General features: G+C 49.1%; 2 protein-coding genes and 1 long non-coding RNA gene across 11 annotated transcripts in view; 2 read left to right on the top strand and 1 right to left on the bottom strand.

Moving 5' to 3' along the window:
* The window catches only part of DOCK3 (dedicator of cytokinesis 3), a 711,442-nt gene extending 689,995 nt beyond the window's left edge, over positions 1–21,447 (top strand). For 5 of the 9 annotated variants that reach the window (XM_057301776.2, XM_055109993.3, XM_034956564.4 and 2 more), the window contains 6 exons: positions 478–625; positions 11,724–11,842; positions 13,002–13,089; positions 16,702–16,824; positions 17,378–17,460; positions 18,303–21,447. In XM_057301776.2, coding sequence (XP_057157759.1) covers positions 478–625; positions 11,724–11,842; positions 13,002–13,089; positions 16,702–16,824; positions 17,378–17,460; positions 18,303–18,812 — 1,071 coding nt within the window. In that variant the 3' untranslated portion in view covers positions 18,813–21,447. The remainder of the gene's footprint in view (positions 1–477; positions 626–11,723; positions 11,843–13,001; positions 13,090–16,701; positions 16,825–17,377; positions 17,461–18,302) is intronic. The other 4 variants (XM_034956568.4, XM_055109994.3, XM_057301777.2 and 1 more) reach the window with 2 other exon arrangements.
* Positions 21,183–22,344, bottom strand: LOC117979666 (uncharacterized). Its single transcript, XR_004670563.3, has 2 exons — positions 22,272–22,344; positions 21,183–21,988 (listed from the first exon to the last, which is right to left on the bottom strand). It is a non-coding gene; the product is annotated as an uncharacterized LOC117979666 (long non-coding RNA).
* Positions 22,345–22,464: 120 nt separating this feature from the next.
* MANF (mesencephalic astrocyte derived neurotrophic factor) lies at positions 22,465–26,588 on the top strand. The gene is made up of 4 exons (XM_003818799.5): positions 22,465–22,666; positions 23,444–23,571; positions 24,981–25,122; positions 26,149–26,588. The coding sequence occupies exons 1-4, from the start codon at positions 22,573–22,575 to the stop codon at positions 26,331–26,333; spliced, it is 549 nt and encodes a 182-aa protein (XP_003818847.2). The 5' UTR covers positions 22,465–22,572; the 3' UTR covers positions 26,334–26,588.
* Positions 26,589–27,198: the final 610 nt, after the last annotated feature.

Genomic DNA, 27,198 nt, shown 5'->3' on the forward strand with positions numbered 1-27,198 from the left:
CACCTTGCTGTTGCAATGTCTAGTCTGAGGGCTTGGCAACCCTGCCTAATTCTCTAGCTCCTGAATTCAGAACACCCCTCACCAGAGCTAGAAAGCTGCCGTTCCTCCACACACCATCCTAAGTCTCGGTTCCCAGGCCTTATTTCCCAAGAAGAAAATCCAGCTTCAGTCCTGGTTGCTTTAGGAGATCCCACGGGAAAGATCCTCTGCCAGATTGCCCCCTTGCCTGGCATTCCTGTTGGCTTAGCCCTGCTTCCTCCATGGTCGCCGTAGTATGGCCAGCCCAACAACTTTGCTCCATATGGGTGGTGTGGGTGGCCCCTAGTTGCCCAGCCATTAGCCTGGCCTCCATCAGGGCTCAGGGGATAGCATAAGGCACTGGGGCAGAACACCTCAGGGCATGAAAAAGCAAACTGTGCCAGCCCTAAAGTCCTGGCCATTCAGACCTCTGTCCTGCTGATTTTTCTCCCTTTGCAGCTCGCGTATCCCAACCCCAGGTACCAAGGCTCAGTCACCAACGTCTCTGTTCTGTCCTCGTCCCAGGCAAGCCCTTCTTCCTCCAGCCTGAGTTCCACTCACTCAGCACCATCCCAGATGATTACCTCTGCCCCTTCCAGTGCCCGAGGTAAGGATGGCAGGCTGCTACTTGCAGAATGGAGAAGAGAGGTCTTCATCAATGCCACTCGGCTTCCTCTCATCTGTGGCTGTGTCTTTGAGCAGCCCTGTGACTTAGAGAATACTCATTTGTGCTTTTACCACTAAGGACTCGAGAGTTCCTGCCTCCAGGCCTCTTCCCTGGCTGGCTTCAGACTCCGCTCTGAGCAGTGGCTGCCACTGTGCCGCCATTGCATTTCTACCTCAGTCACAGGACACACAGCTTAGAAGAAAGCTCACTTCTTTCCCATTGAAAGTTTTGCTAGAACAAAGATCAAAGTCTAGGCAAAAGTGAGTCTTTTGTCTTGAGGAATCAGGCATGATGACAAAGTATGAAAAGTAAATCGGGAGACTAAAATTAACCCTGGAAAATGTTATTCTAAAACAATAACAGCAACCAAAAAATTTTTCTTCAGCTGGGAAAGGCTTTCTCAGGAGAGATGGCTCTGTAAAAACCTATTTACTTTGCCAATTATTAGTTGATTTCTTGTTCAGTTGAATGAATATTGTTCTTTGAGAGGCAGCATCTTTGCATCTTTTTCACATTCTAATCCTAGTTCCCAAGTGAAAGTTGATTCTGTCCTTGTAGACAGAAACATTTGCAGTGGAATGGAAATTAGCTGTGGTACATAGGATCTAGTGCTTCCCAGGGTTGGCTTTGCAGGGTAGTGACAGTGGTCTGAGCTTGCCAGCCAGTCACTTGCTCTTGCTTCCAGGCTTCAGAAGGAGGGAGTCTCTTTGTTCTTCTCATTATTATGAAACCAAAGAAAAATATCACAAATTTATTTATTTATTTTATTATACTTTAAGTTCTATGGTACATGTGCACAACGTGCAGGTTTGTTACTATGTATACATGTGCCATGTTGGTGTGCTGCACCCGTTAACTCGTCATTTACATTAGGTATATCTCCTAATGCTATCCCTCCCTGCTTCCCCCACCTGACAACAGGCCCCAGTGTGTGATGTTCCCCACCCTGTGTCCAAGTGTTCTCATTGTTCAATTCTCACCTATGAGTGAGAACATGCGGTGTTTGGTTTTCTGTCCTTGCAATAGTTTGCTCAGAATGATGGATTCCAGCTTCATCTATATCCCTACAAAGGACGTGAACTCATCCTTTTTTATGGCAGCATAGTATTCCATGGTGTATATGTGCCACATTTTCTTAATCCAGTCTATCATTGATGGACACTTGGGTTGGTTCCAAGTCTTTGCTATTGTGAATAGTGCCGCAGTAAACATACATGTGCATGTGTCTTTATAGTAGCATGATTTATAATCCTTTGGGTATATGTCCAGTAATGGGATGGCTGGGTCAAATGGTATTTCTAGTTCTAGATCCTTGAGGAATCTCCACACTGTCTTCCACAACGGTTGAACTAGTTTACAGTCCCACCAACAGTGTAAAAGTGTTCCTATTTCTCTACATCCTCTCCAGCACCTGTTGTTTCCTGACTTTTTAATGATTGCCATTCTAACTGGTGTGAGATGGTATCTCATTGTGGTTTTGATTTGCATTTCTCTGATGGCCAGTGATGATGAGCATTTTTTCATGTGTCTGTTGGCTGCATAAATGTCTTCTTTTGAGAAGTGTCTGTTCATATCCTTTGCCCACTTTTTGATGGGGTTGTTTGATTTTTTTATTGTAAATTTGTTTAAGTTCTTTGTAGATTCTGGATACTAGCCTTTTGTCAGATGGGTAGATTGTAAAAATATTCTCCCATTCTGTAGGTTGCCTTTTCACTCTCATGGTAGTTTCTTTTGCTGTGCAGAAGCTCTTTAGTTTAGATCCCATTTGTCAATTTTGGCTTTTGTTGCCATTGCTTTTGGTGTTTTAGTCATGAAGTCCTCGCCCATGCCTATGTCCTGAATGGTATTGCCTAGATTTTCTTCTAGGGTTTTTATGGTTTTAGGCTAACATTTAAGTCTTTAATCCATCTTAAATTAATTTTTGTACGAGGTGTAAGGAAGGGATCCAGTTTTGGCTTTCTACGTATGGCTAGCCAGTTTTCCCAGCACCATTTATTAAATAGGGAATCTTTCCCCATTGCTTGTTTTTGTCAGGTTTGTCAAAGATCAGATGGTTGTAGATGTGTGGTATTATTTTTGAGGGTTCTATTCTGTTCCATTGGTCTATATATCTGTTTTGGTACCAGTACCATGCTGTTTTGGTTACTGTAGCCTTGTAGTATAGTTTGAAGCCAGATAGTATGATGCCTCCAGCTTTGTTCTTTTTGCTTAGGATTGTCTTGGCAATGCAGGCTCTTTTTTGGTTCCATATGAACTTTAAAGTAGTTTTTTCCAATTCTGTGAAGAAAGTTATTGGTAGCTTGATGGGGATGGCATTGAATCTGTAAATTACCTTGGCAGTATGGCCATTTTCACGATACTGATTCTTCCTATCCATGAGCATGGAATGTTGGAACTTCCATTTGTTTGTGTCCTCTTTTATTTTGTTGAGCAGTGGTTTGTAGTTTTCCTTGAAGAGGTCCTTCACATCCCTTATTAGTTGGATTCCTAGGTATTTTATTCTCTTTGAAGCAATCGTGAATGGGAGTTCACTCCTGATTTGGCTCTATGTTTGTCTGTTATTGGTGTATAGGAATGCTTGTGATTTTTGCACATTGATTTTGTATCCTGAGACTTTGCTGAAGTTGCTTATTAGCTTAAGGAGATTTTGGGCTGAGACAGTGGGGTTTTCTAAATATATAATCATGTCATCTGCAAACAGGGACAATTTGACTTCCTCTTTTCCTAATTGAATACCCTTTATTTCTTTCTCCTGCCTGATTGCCCTGGCCAGAACTTCCAACACTATGTTGAATAGGAGTGGTGAGAGAGGGCATCCCTGTCCTGTGCCAGTGTTCAAAGGGAATGCTTCCAGTTTTTGTCCATTCAGTATGATATTGGCTGTGGGTTTGTCATAAGTAGCTCTTATTATTTTGAGATATGTCCCATCAATACCTAATTTATTGAGAGTTTTTAGCATGAAGGGCTGTTGAATTTTGTCAAAGGCCTTTTCTGCATCTATTGAGATAATCATGTGGTTTTTGTCTTTGGTTCTGTTTATATGATGGATTACGTTTATTGATCTGCATATGTTGAACCAGCCTTGCATCCCAGGGATGAAGCTCACTTGATTGTGGTGGATAAGCTTTTTGATGTGCTGCTGGATTCAGTTTGCCAGTATTTTATTGAGGATTTTTGCATCGATGTTCATCAGGGATATTGGTGTAAAATTCTCTTTTTTTGTTGTGTCTCTGCCAGCCTTTGTTATCAGGATGATGTTGGCCTCATAAAATGAATTAGGGAGGATTCCCTCTTTTTCTTTTGATTGGAATTGTTTCAGAAGGAATGGTACCAGCTCCTCTTTGTACCTCTGGTAGAATTCGGCTGTGAATCCATCTGGTCTTGGACTTTTTTTGGTTGGGAGGCTATTAATTATTGCCTCAATTTCAGAACCAGTTATTGGTCTATTGAGGGATTCAACTTCTTCCTGGTTTAGTCTTGGGAGGGTGTATGTGTCCAGGAATTTATCCATTTCTTCTAGATTTTCTAGTTTATTTGCATAGAGGTGTTTATAGTATTCTCTGATGGTAGTTTGTATTTCTGTGGGATTGGTGGTGATATCCCCTTTATCATTTTTTATTGCATCTATTTGATTCTTCTCTCTTTTCTTCTTTATTAGTCTTGCTAGCGGTCTATCAATTTCGTTTATCTTTTCAAAAAAAACCAGCTCCTGGATTCATTGATTTTTTGAAGGGTTTTTTGTGTCTCTATCTCCTTCAGTTCTGCTCTGATCTTAGTTATTTCTTGCCTTCTGCTAGCTTTTGAATGTGTTTGCTCTTGCTTCTCTAGTTCTTTTAATTGTGATGTTAGGGTGTCAATTTTAGATCTTTCCTGCTTTCTCTTGTGGGTATTTAGTGCTATAAATTTCCTTCTACACACTGCTTTAAATGTGTCCCAGAGATTCTGGTATGTTGTGTCTTTGTTCTCATTGGTTTCAAAGAATATCTTTATTTCTGCCTTCATTTCGTTATGTACCCAGTAGTCATTCAGGAGCAGGTTGTTCAGTTTCCATGTAGTTGAGTGGTTTTGAGTGAGTTTCTTAATCCTGAGTTCTAGTTTGATTGCACTGTGGTCTGAGACACCATTTGTTATAATTTCTGTTCGTTTACATTTCCTGAGGAGTGCTTTACTTCCAATTATGTGGTCAATTTTGGAATAGGTGTGGTGTGGTGCTGAGAAGAATGTATATTCTGTTGATTTGGGATGGAGAGTTCTGTAGATGTCTATTAGGTCTGTTTGGTGCAGAGCTGAATTCAATTCCTGGATATTCTTGTTAACTTTCTGTCTCATTGATCTGTCTAGTATTAACAGTGGGCTGTTAAAGTCTCCCATTGTTATTGTGTGGGGGTCTAAGTCTATTTGTAGGTCTCTAAGGACTTGCTTTATGAATCTGGGTGCTCCTGTATTGGATGCATATATATTTAGGATAGTTAGCTCTTCTTGTTGAATTGATCCCTTTACCATTATGTAATGGCCTTCTTTATCTCTTTTGATCTTTGTTGGTTTAAAGTCTGTTTTATCAGAGACGAGGATTGCAACCCCTGCTCTTTTTTTGTTTTCCATTTGCTTGGTAGATCTTCCTCCATCCCTTTCTTTTGAGCCTATGTGTGTTTCTGCATGTGAAATGGGTCTCCTGAATACAACACACTGATGGGTCTTGACTCTTTATCCAATTTGCCAGTCTGTGTCTTTTAATTGGAGCAGTTAGCCCATTTACATTTAAGGTTAATATTGTTATGTGTGAATTTGATCCTGTCATTATGATGTTAGCTGGTTATTTTGCTCGTTAGTTGATGCAGTTTCTTTGTAGCATCGATGGTGTTTACAATTTGGCATGTTTTTGCAGTGGCTGGTACTGGTTGTTCCTTTCCATGTTTAGTGCTTCCTTCAGGAGCTCTTGTAAGGTAGGCCTGGTGGTGACAAAATCTCTCAGCATTTGTTTGTCTGTAAAGGATTTTATTTCTCCTTCAGTTATGAAGCTTAGTTTGGCTGGATATGAAATTCTGGGTTAAAAATTCTTTTCTTTAAGAATGTTGAATATTGGCCCCCACTCTCTTCTGGCTTGTAGAGTTTCTGCTGAGAGATCTGCTGTTAGTCTGATGGGCTTCCCTTTGTGGGTAACCTGACCTTTCTCTCTGGTGGCCCTCAACATTTTTTCCTTCATTTCAACTTTGGTGAATCTGACAATTATGTGTCTTGGAGTTGCTCTTCTTGAGGAATATCTTTGTGGTGTTCTCTGTATTTCCTGAATTTGAATGTTGGCCTGCCTCGGTAGGTTGGGGAAGTTCTCCTGGATAATATCCTGAAGAGTGTTTTCCAATTTGGTTCCATTCTCCCCATCATGAATAGGAACACAACCAGTCTGCAGCTCCCAGTGTGACTGACACAGAAGACAGGTGATTTCTGCATTTCCAACTGAGGTACTGGGTTCATTTCACAGGGGCTTGTCAGACACTGGGTGCAGCCCACGGAGCAGGGCGGGGCATCGCCTCACCCAGGAAATGCAAGGGGTCGGGGAGTTACCTTTCCTAGCAAAGGGAAGCCGTGACAGATGGTACCTGGAAAATCGGGACACTCCCACCCTAATACTGCACTTTTCCAATGGCCTTAGCAAAGGGCTCACCAGGAGATTATATCCTGCCCATGACTCAGGGGATCCCACACCCATGGAGCCTCTCTCACTGCTAGCACAGCAGTCTGAGATTGAACTGCAAGGAGGCAGTGAGGCTGTGGGAGGGGCATCCGCCATTGCTGAGGCTTGAGTAGGTAAACAAAGCGGCTGGGAAGCTCTAACTGGGTGGAGCCCACCGCAGCTCAAGGAGGGCTGCCTGCCTCTGTAGCCTCCACCTCTGGGGGCAGGGCATAGCTGAACAAAAGGCAGCAGAAACTTCTGCAGACTTAAACGTCCCTGTCTGACAGCTTTGAAGAGAGTAGTGGTTCTCCCAGCATGGAGTTTAAGATCTGAGAACGGACAGACTGCCTCCTCAAGTGGGTCCCTGAACCCTTAGGAGCCTAACTGGGAGGCACCTCCCAGTAGGGGGCGACTGACACCTCATATGGCAGGGTGCCCCTCTGAGACAAAGCTTCCAGAGTGAAGGATCAGAAAGCAACATTTGCTGTTCTGCAGCGTCCACTGTTGATACCCAGGCAAACAGGGTCTGGAGTGGACCTCCATCAAACTCCAACAGACCTGCAGCTGAGGGTCCTGACTGTTAGAAGGAAAACTAACAAACAGAAAGGACATGCACACAAAAACCCCATCTGTACATCACCATTATCAAAGACCAAAGGTAGATAAAACCACAAAGATGGGGAGAAACCGAAGCAGAAAAGCTGAAAATTCTAAAAATCAGAGCACTTCTCCTCCAAAGGAACGCAGCTCCTCGCCAGCAATGGAACAAAGCTGGATGGAGAATGACTTTGACAAGTTGAGAGAAGGCTTCAGATGATCGGTAATGACAAACTTATCCGAGCTAAAGGAGGATGTTTGAACCCATTGCAAAGAAGCTAAAAACCTTGAAAAAAGAGTAGATGAATGGCTAACTAGAATAAACAGTGTAGAGAAGTCCTTAAATGACCTGATGGAGCTGAAAACCATGGCATGAGAATGACGTGATGCATGCACAAACTTCAGTAGCCGATTCGATCAACTGGAAGAAAGGGTATCAGTGATTGAAGATCAAATGAATGAAAATGAAGCGAAAAGAGAAGTTTAGAGAAAAAAGAGTAAAAAGAAATGAACAAAGCCTCCAAGAAATATGGGACTAAGTGAAAATCTACGTCTGATTGGTGTAATAGCACAAATGTATGACATGGGAAGTCATTAAGAAAAGAAGCTCTCTAAAGCACACAAACCCATGAAGCCCACAGTAGGAGTGATGGAGAGAAGCCCACAGTAGGAGTGATGGAGAGAAGCCCACAGTAGGAGTGATGGAGAGAAGCCCACAGTAGGAGTGATTGCTGTATGGCACAGTGAAAAGATGCAGTGACCACCTGGGGAAAGCCTTGGCAGATTGTAGAGGGAAGTGGAGTAAGGTTGCCGCAGGCACAGTCAGACTTCACCTGAAGTATTCAGACCAAGCCCTCATTTCCAGGGCAAGGGAATTAAGGCCACCTAGCCAGTTCACAGCCAAGCTAAGTTTGGGGCACAGATCTTTACACTCATGAGCCCTCACTCTCATGCCCATTCCACTGCCCATATTGCCTCCCTAGCATGGACTCTGAGGTCAGAAAAGGGGAGCCAGCATTTGAAAGCAGACATTTCTAGTACTAAATAGGACAAATGAACCAAAAGATTGGTGCATGCTGAAGATTTGTCAGTATGTGAAAGCTGCAGACATAGAGAAGGAACAGTGATATGTGTTATCAAGAAGGCACACTGAAAGACGGCCTTGGGAATAAAAAGAAAAGAAACCCTGAGCCATGAGTGCCACAGTCGAGGTTGGCATTTATAGTGTCTTCAGGTAAATAGTCCTGAATAGAGCTGCAGAAACAGTTTCTGTAATCCCTTCTGGTTTTGTTTTTTTCCCTAACCTAAAGCGTCTCTAAGATATGTTCTGACATATCTAAGACTTTATCTGGTATTCTTGCTGAGGACAGATCTCTGAATCATGATGATTGATAAACACAGAAGGCAACCAAGGATGGACATTTGAACTCAAATGCACTCTGACATTGGTCAGACACTTCCTCTAGGCTGTTCCAGATACTTAGTGTCCTGAAAAGAAGAAAGAGGAGGAATAAGCAGGCCCTGCTCTTGGGGACCTCACAGGCTGGCGGTTACCACCTTTTCCTTCCAGCCGTTGACTGATTTATTCACTTATCAAGCTTTTACTGAATGCTCAGTGAGGAACCTGCATGGCTCTTGCCATGGGGGCAGGTGGTGCACTATGTCAGTGCTGAATAGAGAGAAATTATCTTCTCCTTGTTTGGAAATAACTCATTTTTACTTCAAATGGCTTGGTTATCTGTTGCTGCATAATAAGCCACCCCCAAAACTTCTTAAAACAATCTATTATCATCTCTTATTCTGTGGGTTTACAGGGCTCACTGAGCAATACTCACTTGGTGTCAGATGTCACTGGCTGGAATCATCTAAAAGCTCAGCTGGGCTAGATATTCGAGATGGCTCACATACATGGCTGGCAATTGATGCTGGTGGTCAGCTCGGGGTGCGACTGGGGCTGTCAACTTGAGCTCCTACATATGACCTTTCCATGTGACTTAGGCTTCTCACAGCATGGCAGCTGATTTTCCCCAGAGAAAGCATTCCAAGAGACCCAGGAAGAAGCCTCAAGGCTCCTTTTTACCCAGCCTTGGATGTCCCAGGAAGTCCCCACGTTTCTAGTCTCCTCAAGTCACTAATGTCAACCCAGATACCAGAAAGAGGAATGAGATTACACCTCATGTTGTAAGGAATGGTGTGTGTGTTTTGGGACAGAAGGTGTTGATGGTCACCATTTTTGGAGATGAGCTGTCACAATGGCCAAACTCCAGAATATCACACAGAGGAAGGCTGAGAGAAGCCCCTTCCCTTTTGGGGGTAAACATTAAGTGCCAAAATAAACAAAATGGTTAAACAGAACTGGGCCCAAAGAGAACAGTGACAAGATCAGAGGCAGTAAGAAAGAAAGCAAGTCCCTTCTAGACCACAACTTCCATACCATCCATGTGCAGGCTCATCTGGAGAAAGGTGCAGGTCCTACATCTATCAAGCACAGTGTTAGGCCCTGGGAGACAAAATAGAAGGGTCTGTGTGACATGGCATCACAGAGAAAGACTGATACTTTCAAATGTATGTAATAGATGTTGTAGTAGATACACTCTGGGCAAAGAAGGGAGGAAACAGTCCACTCTGTTTGAAGTTTGTGTTTGGTATTACCAGGGAGGGGAAAGCTTTCGTAAAGGTGATCTTGAGGGAAGCCTTTGCATTGGGGTTACTTCCCCCACTCCCAAGAGTGGTCATGAGACCATTGGTCTTCCTTGCCATACCCATGGACACTGCTGTGATTCCTGTTGCTTTGGAAATGTCTGAGAGGAATGGCCTGCAAGGCCCCTCACACGGATCAGGATATTGAGTATGCAGATGTGGGGTTTTCTTTATGCGCCAGGCTGTGAGCTCCATGAGGTAAGAGACCACGGACAACCTGAGCAAGACAGTATACAAGGTTCCAATCACATGCTTGGTGTGGAATGGGCATTAGATATGGGTTTGATGTTACTGAGTTGGTCTAAAGGTGCCGTGTGTTTTCCGGTGCATACTGAACAGAGAGTAGTCCTGTCTAGAGCTGTGGGCTGCAATGCTCAGGAAGCATTCTGAGAGTTTCTTGCTGGGAAAGCACTATATCGGTCAGTGAGAATAGGTGCTTTTTTCATTTCTCTTTACATAGCCATCTTCTTGAGGTTGCCTAAGAGTACAGGTTCTAAAAGAGAACATAGAAACCAGTAAAATCACAAAATAGCAATTCAGGTCGAGTTTAAAAAATCATATTTTAGTCATTCTCTTACAAGTGAAAGGACATTTTTTAATGACTGGGTCTTAAAGCCAGCCCTGAGGTTCTACAAACAGGATCACTCAGACCAACTGTGGAAAAAGTTACATTACTGGTATTTATTACGCTGACTTCTTCAAAGTATTTTAGCCTCATCTTCTTGGACTGAAATGAATACAAGAGGAATTTCTCAAGGACTTCTTTGGCAAGCTGGCTGAAGAAGACGTATTTTTAGCTGTGTCCTGACAGTGCTGGCACTGCACACTCAAAGGAAAGCCCCAGAGACCCTGAGTTCCAGAGACACAGAGCCTCTAGGAGCTGCAGATTGACCCCAGCTGCAGATTCAGCTGGAGCCCATGGGATGGTCTAAACTACCCAACTTCACTCAGAGGACACCCCAGAGAGGGGTTTCAACCAATAGAGCCAGGCAGAGGCTTGGGATCCAGGTGATCCTCCTGTGAGGGCTCCGATTCCCCCAGTGGTTTCTCATGGATATGCTGGTATCTGGTACAATGAGCACATTTGGAGGGCCTTCCAAATTACCCATTCCCCCAGGAAAGCCAGCAAGTTACTCTTATTGCTTCTGTGGAAGATCTTCTTAAGGACCATGGGTTGACAAGTTCCTGGACCTACGGCTATGGCCTGAATCCATGGGGACTGAGTCACACCACATGTGGCATGGTGTGGCCTCCATAACAGTCCCTCAGACTAGGGGAAATCACTGCAGAGGCCTCACAGGAGTAGAACATGAATCAAGTCAACTAAAGAGCCTGAGTTAAAGCCCCATAATTTCCACATTAGTTCCATGAACCCTGAGTTCATGGAAGGGCAAGTGTCACAGAGCAAAACCCCGGAGAGCAACCTGTGTGCAGAGCCCTGGCCCCCAGCCAGCCTGGCTCTAGGGCTGCAGTAGGACTGGCAGGAAGGCAGAGGCCAGGTGCTGGGACCTAGAATCTGGAAGGGAGAAGCCTCTGAGAAAAGTTGGTAGGGAGCCAGGTGAGAACAGGGCCAGTGGTGTCAGGAGAAGGTAAGTGCGTAAAGACACAGTATGTCAAGTAATAACAGTGTGGCTATATTATCTGAGTGTCTCTGTCTCTGTGTGAGTGTCTCCATTGCAAGCTGGCCTGTTCCCATGCCTGGACCCCAGGAGAGCCCAGCATACAGGCCACACCCATTTCCTGATAGTGCTGGATGCAGGGAGCCCCTAGCCACCCTGCTCCAGTTCTTAACTCTCCTCACCCTCTGCTTCTGAGCATGGTGGGGGCTCTGTCAGCGGATCTGCATCTCACCAGCCTGCTATATGTCAGCCTTGGCTGGGACATGAGGTGCAGCCACTGCCACCATCTAACAACCAGACTCTGCTTCATTCCTCCTGTGCTTGCTGAGTTCAACCTCACCCTAACTGCAAGGGACACCTACCCTGGTTCCCTAGTCCTGAGGATGCTTGACTGCTGGACCCTCCATCTGTGGCTTGTCATCTGTGCTTGATTGTTCTCACTTGGTTACAGGCTCTCCCTCTCTGCCAGATAAGTACCGCCATGCCCGTGAAATGATGTTGTTGCTGCCCACATACCGGGACCGCCCAAGCAGTGCCATGTATCCAGCAGCCATCCTGGAGAACGGACAGGTAATAGACCCACCACACTGACTGTCCTCTGCTGCAAGTGTGTTAGCCTGTGCTTCCCTCCTTGCATTTGCGGGGCCTTCTGCATTGTCCTACATGCCTCTCTCATTCCGCTGTAAGATCCCGCAAAAGGCCGCTGGGCTTCTGGATGTGGAGTGCAGTGAACCTGAGGACCAGCAATCCAGACAGAGTGTAGGCGTGAGTAGAATGGTGGCAGGAACCACCACTGGAACCAGCATTGCTCATGTAGCTATCTGTCCTTCCCGCCAGATCCTGGTCTCCTCATCCCTAAACAGTCTAGCAAAGGTAATTGGTTCTTTGCAGCCTGTTCTGAGAAGGCAGTGGTGGACACATTGATCTGGAAGATGTTCTTCCTCCCTATTTGTGGGGCATCCTCACTGGAGCAAACTCTGCCTCTTTTATTCATCCATCCAACTGAAGTCCCTCACTACCTGCTGGGGCTGTTCTACATGCCATTTGCACAGCTCTCCAAATGCTCTGCCTGGGGACCTTGAACAAGAAGCTGTAGGGATTAACTCCCTCCCTTGGGCAGTCTGTCCCTGCCCTTCTATCAGGGTCCATAAAAGTCACCTCTCAGTGACCATTACCTAGCCTCAGAATGCCAGGAGTTTCTTAGTGGTACCTCCTGTGCCTGATTGGCTCTGCCAGGTAGAGGGATGGGATCTGCTTGGCAGCTGCCCATTAAAACAGCAAGTCCTGTCTGTGACTCTAGGCTTGATACTGTCCTTTCCTCTGCCTTCGGTGCTAGCATGGGCCTGTGCAGGGCCTCTCCAGGAGGCTAAACCTGTCAGTGCTCATGGGGAAGTGGGGATCTCTCTGGCCAGACAAAAGGATGCAAACAGATGCTCCCAGGTAGCTATGTTCTGTTTCTTGGGCCCTACATAAGACAGCTGGGTCCTAGCCAGATACTGGAGGATGGTATCGCAAATATTGTGTATAGAAGCACTGAGAACCAGACACCCTGGACAGTCTTTCCTAGGGCTGGCCTGGGGGTCTCAGTATATCTCAAGTGTGAGCTGTGCCACTGCTTTGTTTTCCCTGTCTGATCTTGTAGTGTCCTGTCTCTCGTGGCCCACAACACTGCCTCCCAAGATATAATTGGTTGTTTTCACTCTCTGTAATGTTTATCTCCTTCCTTCAGCCGCCGAATTTCCAGCGAGCCCTGTTCCAGCAAGTGGTCGGAGCCTGCAAACCCTGCAGTGATCCCAATCTGTCTGTGGCTGAAAAAGGTATTGTTGCCCAGGTGGCCTTCCCCCCATGTCTGTCCCCATCCTGAGTGTCTGACTCTTGTCCCTGAGTACCAGCTGGCCAGGGCTAAGCCATACTTCAACACTCAGGTCTGTCTGTCTGTCCAGAATTCTGACCAGTTCTTGTGCTCACTATTTAACCCATGTCTGGCTTGATGCTAAGGTTTATATCCTGTATCCCTCCTTCCTCAGGGACCCTCAAAGAGGTCCCAACTGCCTCCTGCCCTGAGCCCACCTTTATGGAAACTTGGGCTTCTGTGTGCAAACTGTAGAAAACTACTTCCCTAGACTCCTCCCAGCCACCCCCAGAATTCAGCAGGCCTTGTGGCCCCTTTGGTCCCTCACAGCTTGGGCCCTCAGGGATCTTTCCTTGGAGCTCAGAACAGGCCGTGGCCAAACAAGCCCCAAGAGGAAGGGGAAAGACATGCTATTTCCCAAAGACAGGCTTCTCCAAGTGAAGCCCAGGGTGCCCCAAAGGAGTCCGGTCCTCCTGTAGCCACTCTGGCCAGCAGCTGCTGTGAATCCATCTTTTATTGCAAGGCCACCAACCATACTGTGAGACTGAGCAATCCTCCTTAGACCTGTGGCTGTTTAGAGAGTGGGCATTTTACCCTGTGTTCTGCTTCTGCAAGCCGATGGAAGAAGCAGACTCAGACCTCAGACACGGAGATCTGAGTTAATTTTAACAGAGAGTAATACTAAGTGCTGAGCCTTCCTGCCACCCAGAACCTGGCCTCATATCCGCCCCTCTCCTCACAGGTTCTCTGCCTAGCTGCTCCATCTATTGGAGTTTAGGGCACACTCAGTTCCCACCAATACAACCTGTCATCCCCTATTCCATCAGAACATGTCCCTCCAAAGCTGTCATCATCACGTTATCATCGTATCTGTTCATCGAGTGCTATGTGCTGTCCCCACTGTTATGCTCCGCCTTTGCTCATCATGGAGGACATACCTCTGTGTCCTCTTTAAAGAGACAAAACACTGATGGGCACTGAAGCTGGGTGCCCCACCACAAAGGGCCTGGAGACTGGCTGAAGATGCCTTCATAGCTTCAAGGTCGTATATCCCGAAAACATGCAGCTTCTTGGACTTCTGCACCTGTGACCCAAAACAGAGTGCCCTTTTCGCCTGGAGGGCCAGAATCCACAGTGGCATTTCTTCAGCTGAGATGCAGAGCAACGTCAGAAGTAGCCAAGAGTCTAGACAGGCTTAGAGCTCAAACAGGTGCTGGTGGCCAGACCAGGACCCTACCCCAACCAGACACATTAGCGCTTCAGGCCTCAGGCCAAGGCCAGACTACGACTACATCAAGGAGCTGGACATGCCCACCCCTAGGTGTGGAAGGAAAGGAGGGTTGTCTCAGAACAGAGGCTGAGCCCAGAGCAAGCATATCCGTACCACAAGGCCAGCATTTAGAAGGCAGCTAATCAGACATTTGCCCAGTGGCAACACACAGGCCAGAGCGTAGCTCCCTAAGTCTCTACCTGGATCCTCCAGGGCAGGAACTATACATACTTGTCATCATTCTCTTGTCTGTCAGGGTTCTGAGTCCCATGAGGACTATATCTCTCACTTACAGGTATCTCTTTTTGCCATCCAGTGACTCCCAGATCAGGTGAGCCTGCCTTCAGGACCATGGGCTATGCACTGGCGGCCTCAGGCCAGTGCTGGACAGTTGTTAATGGTGAGGGAGGGAGGCGACAGGATACAGTTGGGATCACCCCTCTTTTCCTAGGATAAGTCATTCTGTATTAGCCTTCCCTCTAGCCCCAGTGCATTTATGCTACATGGCAAAGGTCTACTGGCCCCACTGCTCACAGACATCAGGCTGCAGGGCAAACTTGATGGCTTCTGGTTTATATGGAGTCACTCAGGCAGGGACCCTTTTGTAAACCATTACAGCCCTGTAAGCCTTCTTCTCCCATAGCCTTCCTGCCCTAGAGCTCCTTTGAGCCCTTGTGGGTGAACATCTGCACCCCATAATTCTTCCAGGGCTAGGTGTGCATCTGAGATCCTGGGCTGTCAGGAACCCCTTTAGGGAAGCCGCCCAGACCCATTTCTAAGCTTCCTATTCCCTGATATTTCTTTGGTGGCTTTTTATGGAGAAGGTGATTTTTTTGGCAGAGAGGGGAAGGTACAGGGAGCCTCAGCACCAAGAAGCTCATGCTGCATCTTGTAGAGAGCATGGGTGAGTGGGCCTGTTCTTGGGATGGCTCAGGTTCTCTAAGGAAGCTATTTGGTGAAATCCACCTGATGCTCATCAGATGCAGAATTCTTTCCTCCTTTCAGGCAACAGCTAAGTGTCTTGCCTGCAACTCAATCACTGGCACACCCCTCCTTCCTGCCGCCAGCTATCAACCATACCAGGAGACGGGGCAATTCTCAGAACTGAGGCTGTTTAGACAGTGGAGTTTTACCCTGTGTTCTGCTGCAAGCGCACGCCAGTTCCTGCACAATGAGGAAGAAGAGGATGATGGATGTCACAGTCTTATCCCTGGACAGCTGAGGGGGCCCAGCCCCTCTGGCCACATCCTTTTCAAAGGACAGACTCTAGCTCCTTCCCTTCCAAAGCCTGTCAGCTCCCATTAGGCCCTGAAATTCCCATCTCTGTGTCTAGGCCAGGAAGAAACCAAACCTCAGCCACTCAGGCTCAATGTAGCTACCACGGCCTTAGAACAAATCCAGTGACAGCACCTGGATTGTGAGCCGCTTCTCTGCTGCTAATAGCCCAAAGGGGAGAGTTGCCTGGCTCCAACAGAGAAAGGACATATTTCTTTTTGCTGGTATTTGTTCTCTAGGAGGAGCTGGCCAAAAGAATTCACATGTCCACTGCTGCTTCTGCAGAGTGGCACCCTCAGACCCCAAGGTCCAGCCATCATTCCTCTCTCCTCCTGAAAAGTCTGTCATCCCAACTGTGGCTGAGGGGACAGTATTCTGGCAGTGGACTCCTTCTTTAACACAGAAGGGCACTCTGTGCTTCCCTTTTTCCTGGGCCCACTGTACCCCTGCATCCATGGCATGTGGGTGCTAGGAACTGGGGTTCTGTAGACGCCAAAGGGTACTCATCGGCTCCACAGCCCTCCCTCCTCCTGTTAGGAAGCAGTGGGTCCAGCTGGATCTGGGCTGCAGTTTCTTCCAACAGGTACCTGTCCTTGCTCCCTGCTTTTCCCACTGAGCCTGGGCAGTAGGAGAGCTGACTCTAGACTTTGGCAAGGAGCTCTATGTCCTGTGCTCTCTCTGTATTCTCTCATTCTCATCTCTACTCTTCTGTCCTGTTTTCTCTTCTCCTCCTGGCAGATCCCAGAGGCTGCAGGCGTTCACTCCTTGCTGCACATTCAGCTATCTCATCCTGAATACTCTTTAGACATAAACTCACTCTGTTGCCCTCCTCTTAAGCAGCTTCAATCCCTGGCCACTCTCCCCTGTGGGCCACAGTGCCTTGCTTGGCCAGCGTTTTTAGTTCCAGGTGCTGGCATGCCCCACATGTGTGCTGGATACGTGGTGCACACTGGAGAAGCCACAAGCTGTACTTCTCCCAGAGGGTGGCTCAAGAAGTAACCTCCCTTCATGCCATCTGTTTCCACCCTTCAGCTGTGCCAGCAGCCCCCAGCAGCTGGAGTCTGGATAGCGGAGCCCAAGAGGCCCAGCCCTTCCTGTCTGCCCATATGGGGCACATCCTGGCCCCCCCAGTGCCTCCCCGAAGCCTGCTGCATGGTAAGAAGACCTCCAGCGGGTCCCCCGATAGTCCCTGGTCTCAGACTCTGCTCAAGGGCCACAGCAACAGCCATCTAAGCTGAGAAGATGGGCCATTCTCTGGGCCGACTCAGCCAAAGCCAAAACACCCCCACCACAGGAAGGATCCTGCTGGGCTTTGGGGTCAGTGAGGTTTCCGAGTACAGCAGGTTAGCTTAGGAAGGCCATCCCAACCAGAAGGCTGAAGACAATGGAATTGACTGTGCCAGGCACACTTCTCACCAGACTGTCTCATCGCCTAGCAGTGGGCTAGAGCTGCCTCTGCCTGAGGCCTGTTCCACAGACTCTGAAGCACTCAACTTTTCTGACTTCCTGTGTGGAGTGAGTTTCTTTTACCCCAGCAGCCTGTGTTTTGGAGAAGGCCAGTGTAAAGAGAGGTTTATCCATAGCCCTCAATGCTGAGGGGTCCCCAGGGGACTCTTCTCATGCCTGCCCAGTTGGCCCAGCAAGATGGTGCTGGCATGAAGTCTGTGCAGGGCCCCCAGCTGAGGCTCTGGTTCTGTTCCCTTTGCAGGTCATTACTCCCTACACTTTGACGCCTTCCACCACCCTCTGGGTGATACCCCCCCAGCCCTCCCTGCCCGGACCCTGCGCAAGGTAATGTACTGAAGCGGCAGCCCCACCAGGCTGTGAGATGAGTCATCTCGTCTGCTCTAGAACCACCCTTGGGGTCTACAGGAGGAACTGGAGCCCTCCCCTTCACCTCTCTCCCCAGCCTGGCAGAAGCTGGGGGTGGCCAGAGCCACACTTGAGCTGCAGGTGCACACTTGTGTCCTGCAGCAAATGTGATGGGGGCAGGGAGATCAGAGGGTCCTGGAGACAACAACACACAGTACCAAGAGTGTGTGGGCAGTGAGCACTGGGAAACCTGGGGGCTCTCAGCCAGCACCAAGGTATCAACACACTGTAGTTCGCTAGCTAAACAAATGTTCCTGTGGTGGATCAGAGAGCATTTCAAACTAGAATTCAGTAAAAGCAAGAACTTTATGAAAAACTCAGGAGAGTAAAATTTCCTACCTGTTAGCTTGTCTGCAAATTGGAAAAGACTGAGTCTATCACAGATTTTAGCAGCAGAATACATTCCTCTGGTCCACGGCCCACCAGGGTTCTTTCTGCCCCCCCTCAACAGGCCTGATGACCCAGCCTTTATGTCAGTATCCCAGAGCCACCGACGGCAGCCTGGGACCTGGGACCAGGGGGCACCAATGCCCAGCAGCCAGGGCAGGGCAATTTTTTGGCCACAGAAATGCAGATGATTCTGGAGTTCCACTGGCTTGGGGGTGGTGGGAGGAGCTGGGAGCTTGCTGCTGAAGAAACAAGAAACATGCTGTTGATGAGGGTTAAAGTTCATTCATAAGCAGGCTCTTGGTCTTCCTATGGCGGGCAAGTCAGCCTGTCTGGAGAGAGGGATTCTAACATGCCCACCCTTTCCTTCGCAGTCTCCTCTCCACCCTATCCCAGCCTCCCCCACAAGCCCCCAGTCAGGTCTGGACGGCAGCAACTCTACGCTGTCCGGCAGTGCCAGCAGCGGCGTGTCCTCCTTGAGTGAGAGTAACTTTGGGCACTCCTCGGAGGCCCCACCTCGCACTGACACCATGGACTCCATGCCAAGTCAGGCCTGGAATGCTGACGAAGATCTTGAGCCACCCTACCTCCCTGTCCACTACAGCCTCTCTGAGTCTGCCGTCCTGGACTCCATCAAGGCCCAGCCATGCCGAAGCCACTCAGCCCCAGGGTGCGTCATCCCTCAGGACCCCATGGACCCGCCTGCGCTGCCGCCCAAGCCCTACCACCCCCGCCTGCCGGCCCTGGAGCACGATGAGGGGGTGCTGCTGCGTGAAGAGACTGAGAGGCCTCGAGGCCTGCACCGCAAGGCTCCATTGCCTCCTGGGAGCGCTAAGGAGGAGCAGGCCCGCATGGCCTGGGAGCACGGCCGAGGGGAGCAGTGAGGGGCAACGAGGCGGCTGGGATGCCGCCCTCAGTAAGCAGCTTGCCAATCACTCCAGGTCTGAAAAGCAAGTCCCCCAGCCCCACCCCAGGGAGCCAGAGAGGCTTGCACTCAGGAGAGAACCACCCCCAAGTCTCTGTTCTACTGCCGTGAACTCATGTGTTGCCATGTACAGAGGCCACAGCAGCATGAAGGGTTGTGGCTTCCCTTTTTATTTTTTTACATTTCCATTTCTATGGGTTTTCCTTTCTTTCCTTTATGCAGTAGATGCTTTCTTCCTCCTGCAGTTCTGGACCATGTGGAGCTACATGGAGAAATTGCACAGACAGAATCACTTTGCCACACTGCAGGGCCCAGGAGTGGGAGCCCAGGCCCTCCCTCCAGGGTAGAGATGCACCGAATGGAAATTGCACTAAGGACCTCTTCCTTTGCTGTATGGACAGAAGAGTTCATGGTTGCATTCAGGGATTGCAAGGACCATATAGACATGTCACAGGTGGAAAAAGGGCCACAAGCCGTTTTGCACAAATGCCTGCCCACCTGCCCCTCTTCCATCCAGGAGTGTGCTACTGAGGGGCTGGCTGGACCAACCTGCTGGCTCAGGCATGTGACTGGCCTAACTGCATGCCCAGGGCACCGCCAGGATTCAATGGGCCAGCCGTCTCCTACTCCACCTTGGATTTTTCTCTCCATCACATTATTTCTGACCATTTGCTCCCTTCCATTCTTGAAACACCTCATGCCCCACAGGAGCCCCAGTGGTGACTGGATCTGCAAGGGTTATCTCCCGCCCTCTGGGGTTTGAGTGGAGGTATGGAGCCAGAGAGGCTATCCTAGCTACCTTCCTCCTAGGGGGAGCTGGTCCCCTTCCTACGTGGTAGAGAGACTGGTGTAAGAGTGTGGGGTGTGGCAGGCGCCGGAAATCCTCAAAGCTTTCAGAAGCATCCAGAATGCCTACCATCAGCTCCTGAATCAGGGATTTTCAGCACTACCTCTGAGCCATGGGGTTGGCTGCCCAGCCAGGCTTCCAGGCCCTGAGGACATGTGGTCAGGTTCAGCAGGCTCCTGGGTAAAGAGGGTGGGAGGGGGCTTCTCCTTTTGGAAGCAGATAGCCATGCAGGTAGAATTGTCATCTCCCAAGTGGCCACATACAGCAACCCACTCCAGGCCATGGGGACCACCACTCAGGGTTCGGGGCTGGCAGGAGGGTAGTTTCTCCAGTCTCCCCAGTCTGTTGGTGTCTTTATAGGAAACTATAAAGCAGAGCAGTGGTGTCTTTAGAGGAAACTCATTCAAGTCAGGGCACTGATTTTCCTCTCAGTTTATTATTTGGGGGGATAGGGTCAGGTGGGTGTAGTAGTACTTTACCAGGGTGCTTTTAAGTTACTTTAAAAAAAGCCTACAAAATATTTTTTTTCTTTTATTTGCTCGAGTTCACATTAATGATGGTCACAAGGCTGCCTTGTTGGGCAGGCGTATTGCCCCCAGTTCTTCTTCTGCTGGCCTGTATGACCTCCACAGCCAGGCCCTGGGCCCGAGCCCCTTGTCCCTTCTCCACTGCCCCTCTTTCCAGACAGTAAAGGCCATGGTCAGTGTGTTTTTCTCTTGTAAACAAACCCCAGCTTGTTTAACAGAAATGCTAATAACCTACTGGGAAAGATGGAGGTCTAAATTACCTCCAGGGTTTTTCTGGGGGTTTATCACCAGTGTGGGTCCCTTCTGATACCACCAGGTTCACTCCAGGCAGAGTGGGGCGGAAGGCTGCTGAGGATATGGGTCAGTTACAGCAGCCCTCACCTCAAAGGGTTGGCCTGCTTCTCAGCCTACATTCATTTGCAAGCTTCAATCTCTGGACCATCTGGTGTTCACAGGTGTTAAGAGGGTTAGGGGTTAGGGGCTAGTTTTGGATTTGATTCATAGGTAGGAGGGCTTAGATTTTAAGGCACTTCTGAAAGTCAATCCCTGGACAAGGCAGTCATCACATAAGAACAGCTACCTTCTCCACTTGGTGGCACAAGAGGTAGGGAGGGGAGTATGGGTTCATTTGGCTTCGCATTATGCAAGGTGAAACCGTTTGTTTTCCCTCTCCATTTTCCCTAACTAAATGAAAAGGACACATTCTGAAATCCCTTTTGTTGGAGAATAAGTCAGTCTGAGGGGAAATGGGAGGCCAGAGATGAGAACCCTTTGAAAAGATTGTAAAATACTGATTTTCATTCTTTCAAGCTTATCTGTAAATACCTATTTGAATGCTGTGTATTTGTACAGGAATTTGAGCAAAAAATGTATAGAGTGTGATGTCCAATTGGTATTCAGCACTATAAATGTGTTTTTAACCTCCCGCATTCTGTGCTTATTTAAAACAAGGAAACTTCTAACCATTTCTTTTGTGTATTCATGTTTAAAGAAAGAAAGTGATTTAAAAATCTTACCTGTACCAGAAAAGCAAAGTTAAAGGAAACAAAATTTGTACCATTGTCCCAAGAGGTATTTTACTGTATATATTGTGGTAGCATGTTCAAAATCCAACAAGTAATGTGAATTTTAGTTGTAAATATCTGCCACTTGATTTTTTCCCCCTTTCCCCACTTCCTTGACTGCTGTGATGTGAATTAAAGATAAATACGTGATACTGATCCACTGAATTCACTGAATGGGAGCAGAGGATGTGCCCCTCTCCAACCCTTGTCGCCGGGCTCCAAGCCCTTTTTAGCCCCATAGACATGTCCTTTTTGCACTGAGTAGAGCCAACCGTTCCCGCATCCTGCCTTCAAGGCAGGCAGCCAGGAGGGCACTTGAAAGGGCAGTCGAAAAGGAAACATCCTCCAGTGCTTCTCTGGTGATTCCCGGGACCCCACTCAGGAGGTCCCACGGCAGCGGGGTACCCCGAGGGCCTAGCCGGGGAGGCAGGAGGAGGCTGGCCAGCCACCAAGCCACGATTCAGAGCTTCTAAGGGCACCTCCCGAGCCCCTCACCTTCCCACTCTGAGGCGACCCCATGTCCTCGACCGATGATCTGGCCCGGGCGCTTCCCTCCACGGTCTAGAGTGGCGGCCCAGCTTTGAGCTTGGCGCGCCTTGAGCCCTTCCTCCGGATGTCCCGCAGTCCGTCCACCCCGCACGTCTCCTATCAGGCTATGCACGGCGGGCTCCGGTCAGGTGGAGGATCAGCAGGTGGGCTTTCAAAGGTTGGGTCCGTTGCCCACGCGAATGAAAGAAGAAAAAAGAAACCTCTTTGAGCCTTGCCTGCGGCCGCCCGCCCTTCCTGCCTAACCTGTTGTCTTGGCTGACCCCAGAACTCCTGCACCACGAGTCGGAGTCCAGGCGAGGAGATCAGCAGGGGTTTTCGAGGGAGCCTGGGGCCCAGGGCAGGGGTACGCGGGTCAACTCAACAGATGTAAGGCGTGGCCGAACCCCATTCAGCTAGCAGTACCCAGCCTCAGCCACAGTCGCTGCCCTTACCCAAAATGGCGGCCCACACCGTTTCCGTCGCTGCTGTAGTCGCTTCCTGCGACGGGCCCGGGTTCAATCAGCGGCCGACAACTGTCTAGGGCTCAGACACCACCAGCCAATGAGGGAGGGCAGCGTGGAGCCGCCCGTCTGGGCTCGCGGCTCCTGGACCAATGGGGAAGGGCATGTGGGAGGGCGCCGGGGGGCCCCCCGCCAATGGGGAGCTACGGCGCGCGGCCGGGACTTGGAGGCGGTGCGGCGCGGCGGGTGCGGTTCAGTCGGTCGGCGGCGGCAGCGGAGGAGGAGGAGGAGGATGAGGAGGATGTGGGCCACGCAGGGGCTGGCGGTGGCGCTGGCTCTGAGCGTGCTGCCGGGCAGCCGGTCGCTGCGGCCGGGCGACTGCGAAGGTGCGGGATAGGGGGCCTGGGGCCGCGATCCGTGACCGTTCTGGCGGCGGCGCTGAACCCCACAACATCACCAGACGGCCGGGGCCAAGAGGGCGAGGGCGGGGGCGAGGGCGGGGGCGAGGGCGACAGCAGGTCCCCGCGGGGCCTGCATGAGGAGGCTCCGGCGCCCGCCCTAGTAAATCTTTCTTGGGCCTAGAAAACATTGGTCCGACGAAGAAAAGTTGAGACTAGATCCCGTTGAAAACTTGGCCTGAAATCTCCATTACTCCTGAGTTATTGTCCCCACCACCATCTAGAGGTTACCGCTCCCTGTTCGGCGTCGGGAGCTCCAGGGCTGGCCGTGGGTGCTGCGCCCTGTCTGTTGGGATCACGAAGCTGCACCTCTGGGTCCGCTGTTGTATTTGGAAATTAGCAGCAGCATTTTGATCATTTTTCTCTTCACCTTCCAGTCTCTCCATTTATGAGGTCACAGTGAGTCCCGTCTCAAGGACACGTGTTCACCATGGGCTTAAACTTGATGAAAGGAGCAGGGAGAAGTCGTTTATAGGTCATTGGGTGATGCTTGCTCCTTTGATGCCCTGGGTGTACCAGGGGACCCCCGCCACCTGGAAGCAGGTTCTGTCTACCTGTAGACACCTGAGAAAAATCGGTGATGGAAAAGCTCACCTCTAATGATTCATCTCCGTGTCTCCTATTAAAATTGCTGGCGGAGTTCTTTTCTGGTGGATTGGAACAGCTTGGTGATTGCTGAGCATCTCCCGTCCCTCTCTTTTCCAGTTTGTATTTCTTATCTGGGAAGATTTTACCAGGACCTCAAAGACAGAGATGTCACATTCTCACCAGCCACTATTGAAAACGAACTTATAAAGTTCTGCCGGGAAGCAAGAGGCAAAGAGAATCGGTTGGTAAGTAGCTGGTGATCCTCCCCAACTGGCCCTGGCTCATGTTAACCCTCGGCTTCACCAGCCGTTTGATAAAAGGCCTTGCCCACCTCTCTGTTTAGGAAGCCAGCTACTCTCTCCATAAACTAATGTGAGACTGAAGTGCTTCTATGTGTCCTTCCCAAAGCAGCATGTGTTCTGCAACTGTGATTTTTTTTTTTTATCCTGTTAGTCTTTATTAAGGACCTACTATGTGCTAGGCACTGGGAATATCAGGGGAAAGAAGTGACAGTCGGACACACAAATAATGCAATGTCTGGGTGTCATGAAGAAAATGGACCAGCAGGTGCTGATTTAGAGTGGCCAAGAAGTCTCTGAGGAAGGGTTATCATTGAAGTGGGGTAAGACCATCCCATACAGGGAACAGCAGTGTGAGTGCCCAGAGGCCTGAAAGAGTTTGGCATGTATGTGGACAGGAGAAGGTGACAGGGTGCCTACAGGATAGGCAAGGGCCGAATCCAAGACAAAAGCCCTAGTGAAGCAATGGGTTTTCTAACTTGAATTTCTCTGACAGTCTCTGGCTTTTCTCTCTGTTAAAGGTTTGAACCCTGGTGACACTTAAATTCATTTGGTGGCTGTCAGCTTGGACTGAGCATGTGTTAAGAGTCCAGGGTTTACACTGGCTGAATCTGACTACCAGTACAGGCAGGGCACCGAAAAATGCCGCTGTGGGCCAGGTGCGGTGGCTCATGCCTGTCTTCCTAGCACTTTGGGAGGCCAAGGTGGGAGGATTGCTTGAACTTAGGAGTTTGAGATCAGCCTGGGCAAAGTGGTGAAATCCTGTCTGCACAAAAAAATTTTTAGGCTAGGCGTGGTGGCTCACACCTGTAATCTCAGCACTTTGGGAGACCGAGGTGGATCACCTGAGGTCAGGAGTTCAAGACCAGCCTGGCCAACATGGCAAAACTCTATCTCTACTAAAAAATACAAAAATTAGCCAGGCATGGTGACAGGCGCCTGTAATCCCAGCTGCTCAGGAGGCTGAGGCAGGGAGAATTGCTTGAACCTGGGAGGCGGAGGTTGCAGTGAGCCGAGCCGAGATTGCGCCACTGCAGTCCAGCCTGGGTGACAGAGCAAAACTTTATCTCAAAAAAAAAAAAAAATTTGTTTTAATTAGCTGGGTGTGGTGGCCCACACCGGTAGACCCAGCTACTAGGGTGGCTGAGAGGGGAGGATCACCACCCAACAGATTGAAGCTGCAGGGAGCCGTGATCATGCCACTGCATTCCAGCCTGGGTGACAGGGAGCCCTATCTCAAAACACAAGTAAGGCCCTACAGAGAGATGATGTTTCAAGGTGTCAGTATGGTCAGTATGTTTGGAGGAGATGGCTCTCAAGCACCTCCTGAAGGCCATTGTCCTTTCTTGCTCCAGTGCTACTATATCGGGGCCACAGATGATGCAGCCACCAAAATCATCAATGAGGTATCAAAGCCTCTGGCCCACCACATCCCTGTGGAGAAGATCTGTGAGAAGCTTAAGAAGAAGGACAGCCAGATATGTGAGCTAAAATATGGTGAGTATGCCTAGTCCTTTCTTAATGAATGCTGTGCACCTTCTGGGTTTGTTTCCCATCTGGGAGAGGAAAATGATGAGCTAGAGTCATGAGTGGGTTGTATTGTATGACAGATGGTGCTAAATGCTGGAGGGCTCTGGCATGGAAGTGGGTGGAGGTCAGAATAGGCCTTATTGAAGAAGTGATATTTCAGCAAACTTTGAAGGAGGTGAGGATTAGCCAAGAGGCCAGCTAATGGAAGAGGATACAGGCAGGATAAAGGTGTCCAGTGGCATGGCAAGTCAGAGAGCATTGCAGGCTGGTGAGGGCTTTTAATCTGCGTGAAGTTAGGAGCATTAGGAGTTTTTGAGCAGAGAAGGGACATGGTACGACTTGGGTTTAACAGGCTGGTTCTGGCTGCAAGCTCTGAAGCCCCAGTGATTTTTACTATTTTGAAAAGAAACACTATGTCCAAGCATGCAAGCCCAAGAGTTAGGAACTACAGCATCTCTCTTGCTGACTGGGTCTCTGGTGTACATAGTCCCAGTCTTCAGAAACAGTCAGGGCCTCTTCTGAAAAACTTGAATGGCCAAGGACCTGTGTTGACCTACTTGTGTCTTCCTGGTACAGGTCCAGTTGGCTCCAGGTCACTGTGGTCATGGAGAGTAAGTTCCTAACTCAAGGGCCTGAGCAGGGCTGCTCTTTGTCACCAGCCTGGAGTTGTTAGTATGTGGTGACTATGTCAGAGGCACTTGGAAGATGGGAACCACGTTTCTCCTATAAGGACAGTGTGGCCTCTGTCCCTATCCTTGTTCACGCTGCATATCTGTAGTAGACATAATATGTGGCCAGCCTTCCTGGTGAAGAGGCTAGTTCCCTCTTGTGGGGGCAGTAGGCACTGACATGCCTGTAAATGTGTCTGGAAATGTCTCTTCCTCTGAAACCAGTAGGGCTGGTTTGGCCGTTCAGGGAGTGACATATTCTGGGACTACTGGGCGACTGCAGGTGCTCCACCCAGCCAGTGACTCTCCCTGCTCTCTCCTCCAGACAAGCAGATCGACCTGAGCACAGTGGACCTGAAGAAGCTCCGAGTTAAAGAGCTGAAGAAGATTCTGGATGACTGGGGGGAGACATGCAAAGGCTGTGCAGAAAAGTCTGACTACATCCGGAAGATAAATGAACTGATGCCTAAATATGCCCCCAAGGCAGCCAGTGCACGGACCGATTTGTAGTCTGCTCAATCTCTGTTGCACCTGAGGGGGAAAAAACAGTTCAACTGCTTACTCCCAAAACAGCCTTTTTGTAATTTATTTTTTAAGTGGGCTCCTGACAATACTGTATCAGATGTGAAGCCTGGAGCTTTCCTGATGATGCTGGCCCTACAGTACCCCCATGAGGGGATTCCCTTCCTTCTGTTGCTGGTGTACTCTAGGACTTCAAAGTGTGTCTGGGATTTTTTTATTAAAGAAAAAAAATTTCTAGCTGTCCTTGCAGAATTATAGTGAATACCAAAATGGGGTTTTGCCCCAGGAGGCTCCTACCAGTTTCTGCTTTCCCGTTGCAGAGTTTGGGGGGTTATTCATTCCCATTTATCTCTCAACCCACCAGTGCTGAAAATACCAGAGCAGGACATAGGGGCTGGGGCCAGCTGATGTGTGTGGGTGTGTGCCACTAGAGGGCAGCAGGCACTCAGCAGAAAGGAGGTGGCGGGGGCGGGGGGTGCTGCGCTTGATACCCTGCCCCTTGATACAGTATCTGTCTTACCCACCCAAGAGAGCTGGAGGCCACAGCTCTAGGAGGAGTGAGTCTGGAATACATTGGAGGGCCTTATATTGTGGCTCAGTACAAGCAAGACAGGGTGTCTGGAGTGTGGTTTTCCACAAGGATATCTTCAATCAGTGCACTTCAGCACTGACATCTCTATAAAGATGCTGTTGGCCTGGCCACCTACTTGCTCTTTTGTCCATTCCAAGCCTCTGATGTCTGTTCCAGTTTTTGCAAGTCTGGCAGGAGTCAGCTTATACAAAGAGGGAGTGGGAAGCTGCCTTTTGCCTTTGTTTACCCTAGATTAGTCTTAACAGTTGAGGTCCAGGGTTT

This window comes from Pan paniscus, chromosome 2 (assembly GCF_029289425.2).
Source record: "Pan paniscus chromosome 2, NHGRI_mPanPan1-v2.0_pri, whole genome shotgun sequence".
In the NCBI taxonomy this organism is placed as follows: domain Eukaryota; kingdom Metazoa; phylum Chordata; class Mammalia; order Primates; family Hominidae; genus Pan; species Pan paniscus.